This window comes from Musca vetustissima, unplaced genomic scaffold (assembly GCF_032173495.1).
Source record: "Musca vetustissima isolate MV318-11 ecotype Yass unplaced genomic scaffold, APGP_CSIRO_Mvet_v1 utg6724, whole genome shotgun sequence".
NCBI lineage: Eukaryota > Metazoa > Arthropoda > Insecta > Diptera > Muscidae > Musca > Musca vetustissima.
Window position 1 is genome coordinate 640,663 of NW_026885980.1, and position 19,373 is coordinate 660,035.

Below are 19,373 nucleotides of genomic sequence, written 5' to 3' on the forward strand. Positions count from 1 at the left end.
ATTTGAAGTATGAAGAAATTGTAGCAGATGTTACAGATATGGTTGAACCTACGTCTATAATTATGGCCAAGAAATAGACAATTAATTTTTTACTATACAATTACAATAATAATAATATTCAAAATATGCCCGTAGATGACAAAATAAACAATTTATTCACTCTTATTAATAATAAATAAATGCTTAATGTCGAAGGTTTTAATTTGTATTAAATAAAAAAAATAATTTTAAAAAATTATTTTGTCTTCCTTTGAATATTTTCTAATACGATCATGTTTTTTTTTTACTTATTGTTTTCCCACAAAAAACAATACTGGCTTTTTCTTTGCAGTCTACACGTTCACCACGGGCCAGCGCTCATCAATAAAATTAGTATACAACGGTTACAGTTTTGTGAAGTTCATGGAAAACTCCCGGGGTACAAAGTGGATTTGTGCCACCCGCTCATCAACAAAATGTCGAGCACGTGTTCGCACTACACAAGACTCACAATTGGAAGTTTTATATGGAGAACATAACCACAGTTTGAAACAAATGAAAGCTAAACATGAAGATAAGAATGAAATTGCTAAATTGATAGCTAGTATTAAGCAAAATATTGAATAAAGTTCATATGTTTATGCAAATGCAATAACATTGTTATATACATAAGATAGGTGTAAAATAGCTATACAAGGACAACAAATAGAACCAATTGGAACTTATGTATAACTTTAATAATATAAAAGTTAATATTGTGATTCTCTCTATAAATCACAGAATAGAAGACAATTAAATAAAAAATAAAAAACTCATTTGCCATCGTCTTTTAAAATAACACCAAAAATACCAACATTTTATAAAAAATCGTATTTAATGGATGTGTGTGTCACATTCAATACTCTTTTAGCTTCATAGTAAAACATTTTATTCAGAAATTATTTTATTTTTAAATGAAATTTCTGTAAAAATATCTGGCATAAACATTTTATTATTTGAGTTTGGCTGTAAGGGCGGTGATAATTTGAATGGAGTTATAAGTGAGTTATTTATACTCTTTCGAGTCAAGCTTAATGATCAAAGTTTTGCAATGAAAATGAAAGCCAGGAGAAGAACCTACTTACCCACCATTATGCGACGCATTTCGCCGTTGGTTAAGTGGCTCATATGGCATATTGGACTATGTGGCTTTACAAACATGTTACACATTTAAAATTCAAGCATACCCTACAAATGTTTTGTTTTCAATCACATCTGTAATATGGTTGGCTTTTATTTATTAAATGAAATTTTAAAATGATATTTCAAGTAAAAATATAATGTTAGTATATAGTATTTTCGCATATAAAATAAATTTCATTTCCACATTATTCTGGATGAATTTCATCAAAACATGACTCACACATCCAACAACCACCCGGACAAACTGTACAAAAAGTGGTTATCTTCGCAAGAGACTTTTTATCAACGTTGGGCTTTTTCAAGCAATAGACACACAAGCCGAGGCATCGTTTGCGTTTCACAACATTCAAGCTATGTCCATTCGAAGACTGTTTTACAATTAAATTGGGACTGTTTAACTGCTTCTCCACTTCGCTCTTGTCCAATGGCTGCATCAAGGAGTCATCTAATAAAGCGTCATTTTTATTCGACAAGCTGTCTGCAGTAGCGGCTGTACGTATTTTTGGAGGAGAAAACGATCTTTTGGAATATTTACGTTGTATCTGTTGTTTGTTTATTAGCAAGGACTGAGATGCAGCTGTTACGTTTGGGTTGAATTGGTTTTGGCTCATTACATAGGCTGAAATTATAACATTAAAGATTAAATTAGAACAATATTTTAAGGATATACAAATAATGTACTAAATAGTTCTTTATTTAAATTATGCACTCTTTTTTAAGTTTTTTTTTTAATTTTTTTTTTATTTATAAATTTGAGGTATAAAAGTTTTCTGTGTTTTTACTTCATGATTATGCTGATTTGTAGTGCTTAATAGGTTTTTATTTTTCGTTACTAAACGTGCCGGGCATTTCTTTTTGTGATACTGTGTACACCGCCACTGGACAATGCAACTTGTTGGCGTCCTACGGTAACAAGAATACGAATATCCTTTGTATATCAAGTGGCCACGATAGTTGTAACTGAAGAGCGGACAATCTAAGAGAAACAGTTTTATATTAACAATTTTGTCCATACACACAAATGCATTAAAAATTTATGAATTAAAAATACGACAAATCGCTTTGTTCATTCCTTTTTTTTATTTTGATTTTTAGCTAAATTTCTCTCTTCATAAATGACTTTAAGTGATCCCTTTTTACGACGTTCAAGTAAAATGTCGTGATTATGATCTTCGTCGACAATTGAAACACGGTCACCAGATGGATTAGTTCGGACTCTCGCTGTGCATCTAAACAAAGACGAAAAAATAAAGTTTAAATATGTATATTGAAAACTTTTTAAGCTTACTTACTTCAATGGCCGAGATTGAATACAACGCCAATAAATTGTGTCGCCCCGCACTCGATGCCTCGTATAAGGGAATCCATCCAATACCAACTGATAGGTGCCTTTTAAGCTATTGCGATATTTGACTCGATTTTGTTGCTCGGCTATGGGAATGTCGCAACCTAAAATCACATAAAACGACAATGCAATTTATTAATAACAAATTCTTTACTGCAAATCGTAAAATATTTACCGAACATATATTTAAGCGAACATTATGTGTGTCTGTCTTAATTACTCAACGTCATTTAACATTTATAAATTTTTATTTAATTAATCTTAGCATCTTATACATTTGCACATGTAAAATAGTTTACTTTTTCTACTACATACAACTAAATATGTATATTTCTGAAATTATTATTCATCACTGATTAGCATAAGCGTTGAGTGGGTTACCATATGCTGTTCACTTGATTGGGACAAGTGGCGGGTTGGATGTTGCGACTCAGATACAGCTAATGGGGTCTCCTTCTGGCAATCAACGGATATTGTACGTCTTGGCATTTTAATACGCTGCATCATGGAGTTAGTGGTAGTGATGTGATGACCCGTGGAGCGATTACGATACATCATTTTTGCGATTTTCTCTGTATGAGGCGGATGATTGTGTTCTCCACCCGACAAGCATTTCAGTCTACCGTTTTCCAAAACGCAACGTGAACGACAACGCTCCGATTGTACTTTTTTGGAATAGTTATGGCAGCGCCAGTATTCCTTGTTGTTCTTGCGGCTATGACAATTGTACATAAAGTTGTTCAGGACCAGGCATGGTGTCGCCCAAGGACTTTCAATGAAAACGAGTTTGGTGTCTGGACATGAAATACAAAAAGTAAGAAAATAATTTGTTAAAAATTGAAATTAATAAATTTCACAACTTAAGAGAACCATATAAATACATAGACCCAAAGACTGGTTATATTATCTAGGAATAGCGACTGAGATGTACTGCAAAAAAGTAGTATTTTATTTTTTTAATAATTTCATCTCATTTGACTTGCTAAGAACTAATTAAATTATACTGTAGCCTATGAGTAACTGAAAATATTGTCTAAACATGCTCCCGTTTATAAATTTGAGCTTTCATGTCCAAGGCTGGACATGGTGCGGGTACAAACAATTTAAATTCTTTGCCGCTCTTCTGTGGCAATATATCGATATTGGTCATTGTTATAAATTCATTTATATTCGTAGAGTCTGGCTTCAATTCGATATAGTCTCCCAGATCCTCTTCCTCGTTGTACAGTGGTCTTTGATTTATTCTCTGCATGTGGTTCTCATGGTTGTGCTCTCGTCTAGCAATGACGAGTTCATTCTTTTTGGTAATAACCACAGCTTTGCAACGCATTTTCAGCACATCTATGCAACGCCAGGTTGTATGTCCATTTGCCTGCGTAAGCTTCTTATTGTAAATGAAGCCATTGTAAACAAGCTGAGCATTCTTCTTTTGACTTCGTATGAATTTAACAAAACCTGGAAAGTTAATGGATAAATATATGACAGCATAAGTTATAAATCATTACAATACAGCAGTAAAATTATTCCATAGAGCAAAAAACTATATTTATATAAATAAAACACAGTTATAACAAGTATTTTTACTTTATTATTTGATAGAATTTTAAAAATAGTTTTATTAAAACAAAATTTATCTTGTGTATTTCTGTTGAAGAGTTTTTTAATTACTATGGATATCTGGAATACAAAATACCTGGCATTTTAAGAAATATACATATTAGTAGTTTACTATATTGATTATCCAAATTATGGTCTTAAATCGATAGTTTCATCTTAATTTGTTCTATCCTGAAGATCAAGAAGACACAAAAAAATGAAGACGACCTTTACAGTTCAGTATACTGGGAATTGTTTACAATATTACCGCACGCGCTTTTAATCATTTGTCGCATATTCTCAATATACCAAAAATATCATACAATTCTTACTTGGAATTTTTCTTCAATCATTTCATTCGTATGGTACAAGTGAGTCAAAGGATTGCATTGAAGTATGTTTCTTTTCTGTGATAATTTTGTCCACCATTATGTATATACACACACCAAACGCATCCCAACAAAATAATCAGGCAGCCTTAAATATTTGGCCACTGACACTGATTGGAAGTTTTCACGACATTTGCACTGAATGTAATTATTTAAAAAACACACACATTTTTATAACTTTATTCTAAAATAAAAAAGAAAAATTTATTTCCAATGCAGAACCAAAACAAAATATAAAAATCTGTACTTTTCAGTTGTCAAACATTGTAGTGTAATAGATTATGACAGTGTTGGTAAACGTTAATACGAGGCACACATCTATTACACCTTTCCTGTTTTACTTTGTGCGGCAATGTGCGTTTATATGTGGATCAGATTATCAAAGCGCGTTTATATGTTACATTCGATCACGATGAAAGGCCGAATCAGGATTTAAGCGGAAAACACATACGATGATTAAGATTTGGCCAAGTTAATTGGCATTGTATGAAATGCCAAATTTATAAAGGAATATAGGTGTCAAACATTATATAAGGTAAGTTATTTTTTGTCAATAATGAAATATACACCTCTTCGTTGTGGACTATAATGTCAGAATAAATTAAAACAAATGCAACAAGTGGTTTTTAATAAAAACACGAAAAAATTAAGCAACTCTGCTGCTGCTATCTTCGATTCTCTTTTGAATTTCTTCCCCTTGTCACTTTGTATACCTCTCACTTCTAAGAACTCAGTAGAGTTGCTTATAAAAGTTGCATGTAGAAACCCAGACTTATCGATTCATTCACAAATCAAAAATTTCATCTTACAAATGTTGTATAATTCATCTTCGAACTAATGGATTTTAGAAATTATTTTTTTATATTTTTCAAAGCATCAAACATTTTGTATATAACTTTGGCATAACAAGTTGCTATGGTCCACCTTGAATAAATGTCCTCTGAAGTGTTTCCCCCTTAATGATTGGAAAGTAAAAATCCTTAATAAAAACAATAATTCTATTAATAATATTTCGTTTGTTTATTTTATTATATCATTTGCAGCTATTGAATATAAAACCAAACAACATGTGAACCCAGTTCCAAATGTTGGTTTATTTCATTGTATAATAATTAAAAGGTATTCTATAGCTAACATATGATTACAATTTGTTCTCAAGTTGACTTGTTCTATCAAATCAAATACATATATTGTGTATGGGTGTGAAATTCCATTAATTTTTCGCGTTTTCAGTAAAATTTTTAGAGCAGGTCAAATCAACAAAACAATTTTTTGCATTTCTTTTTGTTTATTCTAACATTATATCCCACAAGTAGAGGTGTATTTCCTCTTTGTTGATACCGCCACCTTGTGTAATTGTACATGATTGGAGTGTTTCCTTTACACGAATTATACGGCGTTTACATTTACCGGATTTCGTTAACCCAGTGGGTTTCAATTCCCTTGCATATATGTCAAATAAACCCTCATAAAGTAGATTAACCCGGAAAAAAGTTCTTATGTATATGCCGTTTAGCGCACAGCTACCATCTGATTACAATTTTTTCTCAAGGTGGCTTGATATGTATTTTGATTTGATGGAAACCAAGATACATATCTTATGTATTGTTTTGAATACTATGTCAAATGAATTGAAATATATTCAAATTTAATTGAAATGAAACAAATATTTCATGGTACTCTCTACTGGATTTTGGAAAAAAATCATACAGCCTTATTCTGGATATTCGCTGGGAGATATCTCGCATGTACAAAAATTTTCGCTTTCACATTCTCGCCTTATTCTGAATGAATAGGGAGACGCAAAAAATGCGAGATGCGGATTCGAGTTTTCGAAAATGGTGGTGTTGCCATATTATAATTTAAGTTGTAATGTGTGTTGCCATATTGTAATTTAAGTTGTAATATGTGTTGCCCCATTGTAATTAAATTGTGTAATATTTTTCAATATTTTATTTATTGCTTATTTTATTAAAAATTGTTACTTGTTATTGTTGTTTACACTTTATAACAATACAAATGTGAAATATCAAGAATCCGCTTTATAAATGCCTTGTAATTGAAAGAAAAATAATTAAAGTTTGAAAATATGGCAACCTAAAATATGACATGTGAAACAGCTGTTCATTGTTTTGATGCAATTTGGTACAAAAACTATAATAAAATAACATTTTTTATGATGGCAAAAACACAGGCATTTAATTTCGATATTTTATCTCTACAAATTCTTAAAGTGACCTGTTATGTTCCAACTCCTTTATTTCTTCCTCCAAATAATGCAAACGATAATTTAAAAAAAAATGTAGTTTTTTTTGTGTTGTTTCATAATTTTTATTTAAGTTTTTCACTGTTAAGCGGCTCATTAGGCAAATTTGGTTTTTCTATATTTTTTTCTTGAGAGACAGATCCTCACCCAAAATCTCTGTTTTTCGCCTCCAAAATGCATCAAACTCGACTTAAATATTCAGTATTACCTTTGTACATTCCTTGGCAATATTTGGTTCAGCATGCATCATTATCAATAGGATTTCCAAATGCATTCTATTTGCTGTTTTCCAGATAAATATTTGCTTACTATCATTTAAAATATTCTAAATCGTCATAGAATAAGTGTAGTGTTAAAATTTTTCATAAAAATATTTATTACTTATGTTTTTTAGTCAACTCACTCTGAATTTATTTGCGAAAAATTTCATCTCATTCTCCTACTGCCTGTAATCCAAAATACCTAATTTTTCCCCAAAGTGGATTTTTTCGCTTTCGAACTTCATTCAGAATAAAGCGAAAGCGAAGCGAGAATGCGAAAAAATGCACACAAAAATGTTGTTCAGAATAAGACGAAGGGGAAAATCGAGTAAATACACGTGGAATTGACATCCAGAATAAGTCTGATAACCTTTCATTCATTTTTCGCGTTTTTAGTTGTGTAATCACTTGTTGCGTATATTTAGCAGAAGCCAAAGCCAACACAGTCACTTTTTTTTACGTACCATGGTTAAAAGTACGTTAAGATTTACGAAGTCCATTCGAATGTCAATTATAATCCACCAAATTTGTGAACGTCAAAGAATTGATGCTGAAATCGATATAGTAGTCTAAAATGGCATTTACACAAGAACTTTTTGCTGGGTAAAGGAGGAAACACACAAGAGCACGTTCATGCATGGCAAGTTGGTTTGTAAAAGAATAAAGGTTTCCAAAATCCAAAATGGATTTAAAGTATAATGAAATTCCTATACAATTTTTTGAGGTTTTGGAGATTCTAGGAGTACTTATAGACAATAAATTAATTTTGCAAGACATATTGATAGAGTAGTCTCTCGAGAGAACATGGCACTGAGAAGGCTGTACAATTGTGACCTTTTTCTACCTCACCATTTTAAGGTGAAAATGGCCAATGCTATTGTAATGCCGAACATCCTCTACTGTCTTGAGGTATATTCTGGTGCTAACATGCATAATATGGAGCGAGTTCAAAAGGATTTTAATAGCGTTGTCAGATATGTTTATGGTGTTAACCGTTATCACATTTCTTCGTTCGTTCACCGTTTTATAGGATCTTCATTTACTAATTTTATTAATATCCGATGTCTTTCCTTATTCTATAAAATATGCAAATATCAATGTCCCTCTTTTTTGGCGAGTTCCTTTATTTTTTCAAGATCCACTAGAAACACCAATCTAACAATTCCAAGATTGGACGTTCACATGGACAGATAATTTCTTGTTAGAGTGTCACGTTTATTCAATACACTACCTAACAACTTAAAAAGGTTTAATGTAACCATTTCATCATACCGAAATAAGCTTCTTGTCTTATTGCAAGGAGCAGCAGAATAATATTCTATGCTATCTTTATCTACCTTAAAAAATACTTATATTTTGAGGCTGTAATTGCCGCTGATATTATAGTTGGGAGCGTTTTTAGTTTTTTTTCTATGACTTCGCAAGCGAGGTATTAATAGGAGTAGTTCTTCTCTTATGAAGTTATGTATTTTTTCCTAATTAGATATTATTCACCTTTAAGTTCTAATAATTTAAATGTTAATTTACAAATTACTATTCGAAGCATATTGTAATAATTTATTGGCCCCTTAGGCTTTTCATTACAAAATGATTTAATAATAATAAAAAAAATCCAGCCTTATTCTGGATATTCGCTGGGAGATATCTCGCATATAAAAAATTTTTCGCTTTCACATTCTCGCCTTATTCTGAATGAATAGGGAGACGCAAAAAATGCGAGATGCAGATTCGAGTTTTCGAAAATGGTGGTTGAAAAAAAGATTCGTGTTGCCATATCGTAAATTAAGTTGCGCTGTGTGTGGCCATATTGTAATTTAAGTTGCAATGTGTGTTGCCCCATTGTAATTTAATTGTGTAATATTTTTCAATATATTATTTATTGATTTTTGTTATTAAAAATTGTTACCTTTTATTGTTATTTAAACTTTATAGCAATACAAATGTGAAATATCAAGAATCCGCTGTATAAATGCTTTGTAATTAAAAGAAAATAAATTAAAGTTTGAAAATATGGCAACCTACAATATGGCATGTGAAACAGCTGTTCATTGTTTTGATGCAATTTGTTGCAACAACTACAATAGATTACAAATAAAAGAACATTTTTTTATGATGGCAAAAACACAACGAATAATAGGAAGAAATCTGCGATTTAATTAATTAATTCACAGTTTATTATTTCACTACATAATTGTGTGCCTTTTTATTTAATTTTGATATTTTATCTCCCCAAATTCTTAAAGTGGTCAGTTATGTTATGATTTGCTGCTACTCCTTTATTTGTTCCTTCAAATCATGCACACGATAATTTTGAAAAAAAAATATTTTTTGTTCTTTCATAATTTTTATATCAGTTTTTCACTCTTAAGCGGCTCATCAGGCAAATTAGGTTTTTCCATAATTTTTAAAATGTTTTTCTTGAGAGACAGATCCTCACACAAATGTCTGTATTTCGCCTCCAAAATGCATCAAACTCGACTTAAATATTCCTTATTACCTTCATACATTCTTTGGCAGCATGCATCGTTATATAGGATTTCCAATGGCATTTTATTGGCTGTTTTCCAGTTAAAAATTTGCTTACTATCATTTATAATATTCTAAATCGTCATAGAATAAGTATTGTGTAAATATTTTTCATAAAAATAGTTATTACTTATGTTTTTGTAGTCAACTCCCCTTAAATTTATTAGCGAAAAATTTCGCACAAAATTTCATCTCATCTGTAATTCAGAATACCTAATTTTTCGCCAAAGCGGATTTTTTCGCTTTCGAACTTCATTCAGAATAAGGCGAAAGCGAGAATGCGGAAAAATTCACTGGAAAATGTTGTTCAGAATAAGGCGAAGGGAAAGAGCGAGTAAATTCACATGGAATTGACATCTAGAATAAGGCTGATCAAGTTTGGCTCCGATATTCCTAAATTGTCATTTATACAGTCAATTTATCAAGTCTGAATTCTTGTATATTTCCCTCTTTAAACCGCGTTTAAAGGGGAAACACATACAAGGATTCAGGCATTGTTATTGAAACCTACTGGATTAATGAAATCCGGTTAAATGTACTAAGTCAACTTAACATGCCAATCCTAAAGCTCCTCATACGACCGAAAACACTATTCAATGAGTGTGCACGTTTGAATGCAAACAAATTAACTCCTAATGCGAATTTTGACTATTTTGTATGGTTTTATAGGTATATTTCACCTACTTTGCTCACTATTTTTTTTTCTTGTTATTTCTAACACAACTACATTAAGACCTTTAATAAATACCAATTGTTTTTACCCACCTACCAAATGTAAGACTCGGCAGTCAGTAACTGCCGTTGCATAGAGCAACATCTTTTATATGAATAGAAAAATTCCGTAAACCTTTCTCTTGGTGTACTTTTTATTTCAACTTGAATAGAAAATAATTGTATATTAATCAATTGTATTTGTAACCCCAAACATTGTTTTAACTTCGATGGTAATTAATTTTAAACAATGTTCATTATGTTAAAGCCCATTTTTCTATACTAAATAATACAAACGGATATTGCACGCGCTTTACAACCGACAAAAAAAATCTCGACATTTCCGACAAGTCCCCCCCGACCAACTGAAACGATTTTACGAGGAACGGACGATTCGCCGAAGGAAATTGAGCTCTAACACAATTTAATTTTCGAAACAAATTTGTTCAGTTCGGTTTAAAAAAAGAAGCCAAAACAATGGTTAATTTAAACCTTTTAAAGTTACAATTCACATGTGAATACAATTATCTTTACCCCTTTTGATAATTCAATTTGTATTTTTTTAATAATGTCCATTTTTACTTACCTTTGTTATTTAATTATTACACAGTATTATATAAAAATTTTTTTTTTCACCACTTAAAATCGAAAATGATCGCTGACACCACTTCAACGAAAATATGTCATTAGCAATCTTATTTTACACAAATCTTCTTCATTTTGATAGAACATTGTATTTAATAGTGTAAAAGATCTGAAATCCAATTTTTACAAAGTCAATATTTTCGAAAAGGCCACTTCGAAAATTTTCATTTTGTTGAAAATTGAATGGAAGACCTCTATCGATAGAAAATGCAAAATTCTTGTTATCAAAATAAAGACGAGCCGAGTCAGTAACACTTTCTCCACAGAAATATATTATACATACATATAAAAAATATATGTAATCTATTTCTGTGGATCGAAGGACACTTGCTCGAAATGAAAAGTATATTCACGCGCGTATTATACTTTTTCTGTTTTTTAACGCAATTTTTTTAGACTAATTCGGCGGTTTTGAACTTAATTTAATAACAAACATTTATCTTTTTAAAGGAAGACTTACGCGTCCATCTTCTGTAAAGCATAATGTTGTAACCAAATCAAATTCAAACCAACCAAATTTGGAATAGGGGAAGAAGATCAAAGCAGCGAATACTTTTTCAATCACAGAAAAGCTTTACTTTGATCTCCTTAACCAACCCTGAACCACCATTTGCTTATGACTAGGAAATAATATACTTCTTTTAATTGCACACAAATATAAATGTTTTCACAACAAATACACTGGCGACTAGCGCTCAAGCGTTTTGGGGGAAAACATTAGATCCGTGTGTGTTTTTAAGGAATGTCAACCAACCTTGTGCATCACTGTTTCCTTGATCTCCTGTTGTATCCATGTACGACGAATCGGAGAGAGGTTGTGATTTAATGATAGCCTTTGAAGTGGTAGCCGTGGCACTTGTATTCGTTGTTCCTCCCGTCGCCGCATGTCCACCAGCAGCGTCCTCACCCTCTGTGAAATAACTTTCATCGTAACGCATATCACCGTATGACTCGTCCTCCACATAGGTACCATCTTGTTCGCCTTGGTCCACATCGCCAGCATCTTCAACATAGTCCGGTTCAGATTTGGTCGGCAATTCTATGGGCAAGTCAATGTATTCGGGCTCATTGCTCTGTTGCTGAGGCTGGGACTGCTGTTGATGATGGTGGTGCGATTGTGTTTGATGTTGTTGCTGCTGATGGTGGTGTTGTGCCTGGGATTTGGTCACATCGGACGTCACCACAGCGGTTTGTACATTGATTTGTTGTGTTGCAACGCTAGCGTCTGAAGCCTCTAGAGGATCGATTGTGCTCTTGGTTCTCTTAATGTGCGGCACACTACCAAGATTTGTACGTTGGGCGGGTCGTTTATGTGCTACTACGGCTGTTGTTGTAGTCGTGGCCGTTGGTAAGCTAACGCTGGTCAATTGGTGAGTTTGCGTTTGCATTGGCTGCTGTTGAATATGCTGTTGTTGGGGAGGCTGTTGCTGCTGATGGTGGTGATGATGTTGTTGCTGGGGTGCCTGCGTCGTTATTGTTGCCTGTGGTGGGTGGTTTGGCGCTGTTGTTTGAATGACTATTTGTGTCGTTTGTTTTGAATCGTCGCCGGAATCGTCAACTGTTTCTATTTTATATGATCGGGCCGTTGAAGTACGTTGCCGCACCCGTGCCGGATTTTGTATTTGTTGGGGCTGAATTTGCGGCGTGGGTGTTGAGGGTTCAGGAGGTGTTTGAGATTGTGGAGGATCACTCTGAAAAGATTTAAAAAATGGAAAAAAGGATAATTAAAATGTGCATATGAATCGAAATCGAGAAATTAGTTTTTATTGTCGCACAACCTATATTGCTACATATATACAAAAGTCTGAAGTTGGAAGACTACCAAAATAAGGGACCTTGAGTATAGATTGGGAGGTAAATAATTGTAGTTACCAATAACGAGTGAAATTGCTGGATCAGAACTATAAGATCTGCCATAATATCCAAAAACCATTAGATTTTTCGTACAAGAATTGTAAAAGAAATGTCAATACAATGCTTTAGGTTTTCTGATTTAAAATTAAGTTCTGACAATTTAAAATATACATATTGAAAATCCTCTATAATGGAAAATGTAGCGAAGGCATACAAATCAGTTGGTATGATTACATGGGGACTAAAACAAGAAACAAACCAACATAATAATTTGTTGCAAGGATTGGATTCATTTACAATAAATTTATTTTAAAATTGAAGACGTATTCCCAAATTTTAATTATTTTCCGATTATAGATTATCCTGTCGATAGTAGGATGGATACCAGTTTGCCCAAATCGTAAGCGAAATAAATTACTTTTTTTAATGATGGATTATAATACAAGTACGAAACTGTTAAACAAAAGTACGGTATACATTAAAATCACATTAATTTACAGAACTCTTACCTTAATACTTGAATACTGACAAGTGAAAATTCTCAACTGACCCAAAAACTTGTTTTGAAAGAAAATAAAAATACTGACCGTCGACAATGTTTGCAAAGTAGTGTATCTGTACTCATTTTATTATTATTTTTAAATAATCTACATTTCAGCTATGGAGCATATTTACCTGAATATAACATGTATAAAACGGCTTCATCTGCTTGAGGACATGATGCTCATAGCGTTTGTTATAGAAAATGCAGTAAAATATATGTGTACGGGTTATATTAAACTATTGATACATACTATCGCACATTTTAAAAACAAATAGAATTCCTAAAAAGGGTATTTCAAATTTCTACCCCAATAACACTGCAAGGGACCTTAATTATACACACAAATATTCTGTACTGTATGTACAGTTGCGCTTCGACGCAAAATCAATAAACACATATACACACACATCGTACCCAACTATGTTTGACTAAACACACAAACCCACGCAACCACCACGAAGTTGCAGAATCAAGCACCAAAAGCGCGGTAAAATGATACACATTTATAAAACGAAACGAAAAACGAACATTCTAGCCAAAACAGAATTGAAATAAAAACAAAACCAACCGACCAACAAAAAATGTGTGTCTACAAGACGTCTGTCTGTATTCGTTGCAGTACTTACATCTGTTAAGCCTTTGATTTGTAGAGCCTCTGCTGTACTTATAAAAGCTGGTAGTGCCTCCTGCTTTACATTCACCTCTCCACAATACATAAATTGGATGAGATCTTTTAGAGCCGTGTGGCTTACATCCTTTAGAAAAACTACATGGGGGAAAAAAGAGAAAACCATTATTTTTTTCTGCCAAGTAAATTTACTTAAACAAAACACTTACCAAAGGCATGTTGATTGGCTGGCATTTGAGTGAACATCTTGCGAAAATAGGGCGAACAGACGGACAAAACAAGACGATGAGCCTTGACAAACTGCCCCTCTGCCGCCAGCGTCACATCCACCAGATCACCACGGCACAGCGATTCATGGAAACCCGCTGACAAATTGCTATTAAAATTGTTCCAGCACAACGAGAACTGCTCGTCGTCCGCCATATTGTAAGGTAACACTATTTACTGTAGCGTACCCAAATCTGCTTTTATTTGTTCTCACACTTCAACTGGAAATATATGAAATAAAAATGATCATCAATAAACAAATTCGATACCATCGAAATTGAACATTTTTAAGCAAAATAAAATGTGAGCATTTTTTCAATTAGGTATAATATGCAACCATAACTATATGTGTTTATAGTTTCAACATTTCTTCACTCACTTTATTTGCTTAAATTTAGTACACATTTTTATAACATAAAATACTTACAATAAAATATTTTAGTTAACCTTTTTTTCTATTAGTAAAAAATAGAAAATTCTATAATCTTCAATATTTTCTTTAGCGGTACGACGATATGCTCACGACAATTTTCTACGAATGAATGAGACGATGATGCCCGTATTTTGTGTATCGAGTTTCGTTAAGTCGCCATTTTACTATACATGCACTTAACTACAACGAGTAGTGGTTACTCAGTAATTGAAATAATACCCAGAAAATACAACCCTGTTACTTGCTCTAAAGAAATGAAGGGACCTTTACATGAAGAGTTTTTGTTAACATTTGTCTTTTTTTTAGGACAAAATATATATAATTTTTACTAAACTTGAATGGAAAAATGTTTAGCTTTATGTTTATGTTTAAAATGTTTTGTTATTTTCGTATTGTTCACCAACATTATTTACAATTTTCATTTTACTTTTATTTGATTTTTTATTCTTTGGTGAACAAAGAATAAAAAAATGTATATATAATTGTGTTTTATGATAAATCATAATTTAATTTTTGTTGGAGTTGCATTTCCTTTCTTTATATATCAAATAAATGACCATGTTGATAAAACCTTTATCTTTGAACACGTTCCCTGTAAACGTACATCAACACAGGTATGAAGAGAATTGATTTCTATGGTATAATAACAAGAGGTAAGTTAATGTAAAATCCAACATTACAGCATTCAGAGTATTTGGAAATAAATATTATTATAATCTTATTATATTATGAAAATAACTTGACAGCATTCATTTTTCTCGGTATTTTCCTTATTTAATAAAATTATAAAAAAATATATAATAAATAAAGCATTATACCTTACTACAGTTTTTGTTAATTTCGTCAAGTAATTTTACCTTCATTAATTTGCCATGTATGTAAGCGTTGTTGTTATTGGAATTCTTAAAAAAAATATGCAGCGACATTAATTGAATTACCGGGAAATATTTCAACACTATTAAATCATTACTCCTTTGCAAAAATATTTGTAAGATTCCATTATGTGTACACAACCTAAAAAATGCATCTGTAATATAGAAAACAAAATGGCAATACTTGTTTTTGTATATACAGTTGGTAACTCTAACAAATTTAACGAAGAATTTGTCTGTATGTTGTGTACTAAAATTTTAGAAGCTCGATGTTGATTGGCTGTTGCAGTGGGGGTAATTTGGCTGCGATTAGTGTGACACGTAACGTACATAGTTTGTTCATGCACATCATTAAGCCTGATCACATGAGCGAATATAACATTGACATTTTTGCCGCATGCAATATTTGTTTTATTTTACAGATATTGAAAGTATGCGTGCAGTATTCTGTTCTTATTATTGTGTGTTCATATGTATTTTTAACCAATGTTATTATTTTCCCCCTAATTGCTCAATTATTATTATTTTTTCATATTTATTATAAAAGACGCGGGAAATGATAGTAAATAATAATAAAACAATAATAATGTCGTTAAGTTCTGCCGGGTCGAATTTGACCTCCACATAAGGTGGAAAATCAAAATACTTAAAATCAGCCGAGATCCTTTATACATTAAAGTACCGTTATAGCGAACTAGTAGGGCCCGAGCAAATTAGTTTGTTATAGACAAAGTTCGTTATATCCAGGCAAATTCAAGGATTAGCAGAAAAAAAGTAAGTTCCAAAATATGTAATTTTTGTGTCCTTTTTGGCAATACTTTAGCTGGTTCTCTTTTCATTTGATGAGCCTGAGATATTTGTGAAGGTTGCCAGCGATAGCTATAAATTAATTTTTGAGCAAGTTTGTTATCGTTAAGTATTTTGTATATTTATGGCAAGTTCGTTATAACCGAATTAAAATAAATGAAAACTGAAAGATGGGACCGAATAAATAGTTCGTTATAAAAAAGTTCGCTATATCCGTAATTCGCTACAAGAGTAAATATTTGTATGAAAAATATGTCTTAAAACATCGGAACCAGGAAATATGTTCACTATAAAGCCATGTTCTGACGGCACTCGAACAACGTAGTTCGCTCTCAGAATTATCTATTTACTTTTAATTCATGTTTTCCATTTTTTCTGAAAATATTGTAGTTTTAAATAAATTTTCATATTTTCGCAATTGTAAAATGTCACATATAAAAAATTGGAGAATTTTTGTTTGACTTTCCCCACATTTCTTTCTCGTTTTACAACGTTACCTTAAATCCGACGGGGCGTAAAAATATTAAACTTCCTCACTATGGCAAAATGTTGTGTACGGCCGTATTACCCAAATATGTCGAATACATATCTGCAAGCAAATAATACAACCCGCAAAACTAAATTGAAAATTTATTGGATTAATTTATATTTTATAATAAATTTAGGTGGATTAATTAATCCACATATTTTTAGTTATCATTCGAAATTTCAAATTTCCTGAATGAAAAATACGTTCTGTCAAAGTTGAAAATTTTCAACATGAAATTTTGTACGTTCGGCGTATTTCGGTAACATTCATATAAATACACGTGTTCTACTTTTGTGGTGAAAAACGTCGAACGAACGAGTTGAATTTTAGGTAAGGCTGTTATACGTTAAGTAGAACCAAAGGGAAAGAAAGGCACGTTGCATTATGTTGATTACAAAAATTACTTGCATATATAAAAATAAGAAAATTTTTTACTTTTCATTCATCATTTTCAATTTTACTGAAAAAGTTTGAAAATTTTAAAAATATTTTCATGCTGTCAAAACTAATTTATTTTCGATATATTCTCTCAATTGTTAGTTATGGGTCAAAATTCTTTGTTATTCAGAGAGTGATTCGAATTGAACAAAATGTATACCTATTGGTCTGTTCCCGTACTGCAAGAATCTACTATTTTTTTACTACAATAACACTTTTTTCCTTTATGATATTGGAAAAAATAGTAAAAACTCGTAGGTTCTTGCAGTACGGGAACAGACCATATGTTTTATATGTTTTAAGGTACACTCTAAATTAATTTTGTATATATCTTTAGGATATTTAGTATTAAATATAATAAAAAAGTAATTGTAACAGTAATGTGACAAAATAAATGTTGGGTTCTATATTCGTAGGTTCGCCTTTCAGCCATAGATATGAAATGCATTGGCCATCGTCATCTGTGGATGATGTAATAATAATTGTTTAATTAAATTTTTTAATAGTGTATATTTTCATTTATATATTCACACTCCAAACTAGAACAAAAAGTCTCATCGTTAGTAGAGCAATTAAATGGGTGCTAAGATTACTGTAGTACAATACATTCTTTATATAGCAGTGTAGACCGTTCCATAAAATAATTGTATATAGCCTTGGCACCACAATTTTTTTTATTCAAAAAACTTATAAAACTTATTTCTGGATGTTTCAAAATTATCCTAAGGCTTTAGGAATGGCTGACCAGTTCTCTGTGTAGCAAATCATCTAGACATAAATGTTCTTGCCGTCTACAATTCTGAATGATCCACTTTTTTGTGGTGGTTTGACATACATCAATATCAATTATTATTTTTTTTAATACATTTTTTAAAATTTTTAAAATTTTTTAATACAAAATTTTAATTTTGTTGTTCTTCTTCTTAAATCACACTTTTTACACTTATTGTTGTAAAATAACAAATTTTTCAATGAAAACGCATTGTCAATGTTGAAAATTTTCAACTTAATATTTTTATACGCAATGTGTATTTTGGTAACATTCATTCAAATAAATGTATTTAACTTTTGAGGTGAATGAAATTGTAAGCATACGCATGAATTTAGGTACGACCCTTACACAATATTATGTTGAATATTACCCACCTTACACACCTGGTTTCAATTCGAAATTTCAACAAATAATTTATAGTGAATATACGAAAAGTACAATTGAATTAATTTTCAAATAAGTTCATAAATTTTAAATTTTTGGTTCATAGGTTAAGGAAAATAGGCTCATTCGAAATCAAATGTTGCTCGCAAAAGTTATAGCAGTTACAATTCACGCTTAATACCATTTTGTAGTATTCTAAGCGTACTATCAGTGGTAAACAAAATTGAGACCCTTCGGTTTCTGTATTTTGAAATAAAAGCCACAAAATAGCGGTCACTCACGTGATTTCAAATATACATTACTTTAGACATAATTGATAATTAAAAATGGGAAAACTTTGCGAATTGTGTAAAAATGTTGAAAGTGTGTAAAAAATATTGAAAGCAGACGTAAATATTAATATACTCGCATTTGTCCCCGAAAAATTTTTAGCAAAAACAATTTTCATTACTTAAATAAAAAAGCATAAAAGTATCGCATAATAGTCATATTATCCAGTGCTGCATTTACGAACAGACCCAGCGATTCTGTCGTAAATAATTTCAAATCAATTGCAAATAATTCTGTATATTTCACTAACAATTTCCGTATTTAAATTTATTTTTAAACAACTGTCCCTTCAAATGCATTTACATTTTCAAATAAATAGCCACTTTTAAATCTATTATCTGCGATTATAATAAAGCAAGCATAAAAATCATTATATTTTCGCACTTCATACTCAATGAAAGGAAAATTATTTTGACAATCAAGTCATTGAGACAATTAGTGAAAACCAGAAGTCAAGTAGTGGCCAATACAAGAGCAAAACATAATAACATCAAATCGAAATCTCTGTGATCTCTAACAAGGCTGAGACAAGTGCTTGAGAAGAGTTTCAAGAAGGACAATTATTACCACAGAAGTGTAAAATCAATAAAAAAGCAAAAAAACCCAGGGGAAAAAA

The 19,373-nt window shown here is 31.5% G+C and overlaps 2 protein-coding genes across 7 annotated transcripts in view; one reads left to right on the forward strand and one right to left on the reverse strand.

The window, feature by feature from the left end:
• Positions 1–14,419, reverse strand: part of LOC133333372 (modifier of mdg4-like) — a 37,546-nt gene extending 23,127 nt beyond the window's left edge. For 5 of the 6 annotated variants that reach the window (XM_061541686.1, XM_061541685.1, XM_061541687.1 and 2 more), the window contains exons 1-3: positions 14,135–14,419; positions 13,924–14,063; positions 11,654–12,590 (exon numbers count right to left, since the gene is read on the reverse strand). In XM_061541686.1, coding sequence (XP_061397670.1) covers positions 11,654–12,590; positions 13,924–14,063; positions 14,135–14,348 — 1,291 coding nt within the window. In that variant the 5' untranslated portion in view covers positions 14,349–14,419. Of the gene's footprint in view, positions 1–2,222; positions 2,391–2,453; positions 2,611–11,653; positions 12,591–13,923; positions 14,064–14,134 lie in introns of those variants that run through there. The other variant, XM_061541684.1, reaches the window with a different exon arrangement.
• On the forward strand, positions 295–606 carry LOC133333358 (uncharacterized; the record flags this gene model as incomplete). The annotated part of the gene is made up of 1 exon (XM_061541668.1): positions 295–606. A coding segment is annotated over one exon (312 nt), but the record flags the coding sequence as incomplete, so codon positions are not given.
• Positions 14,420–19,373: the final 4,954 nt, after the last annotated feature.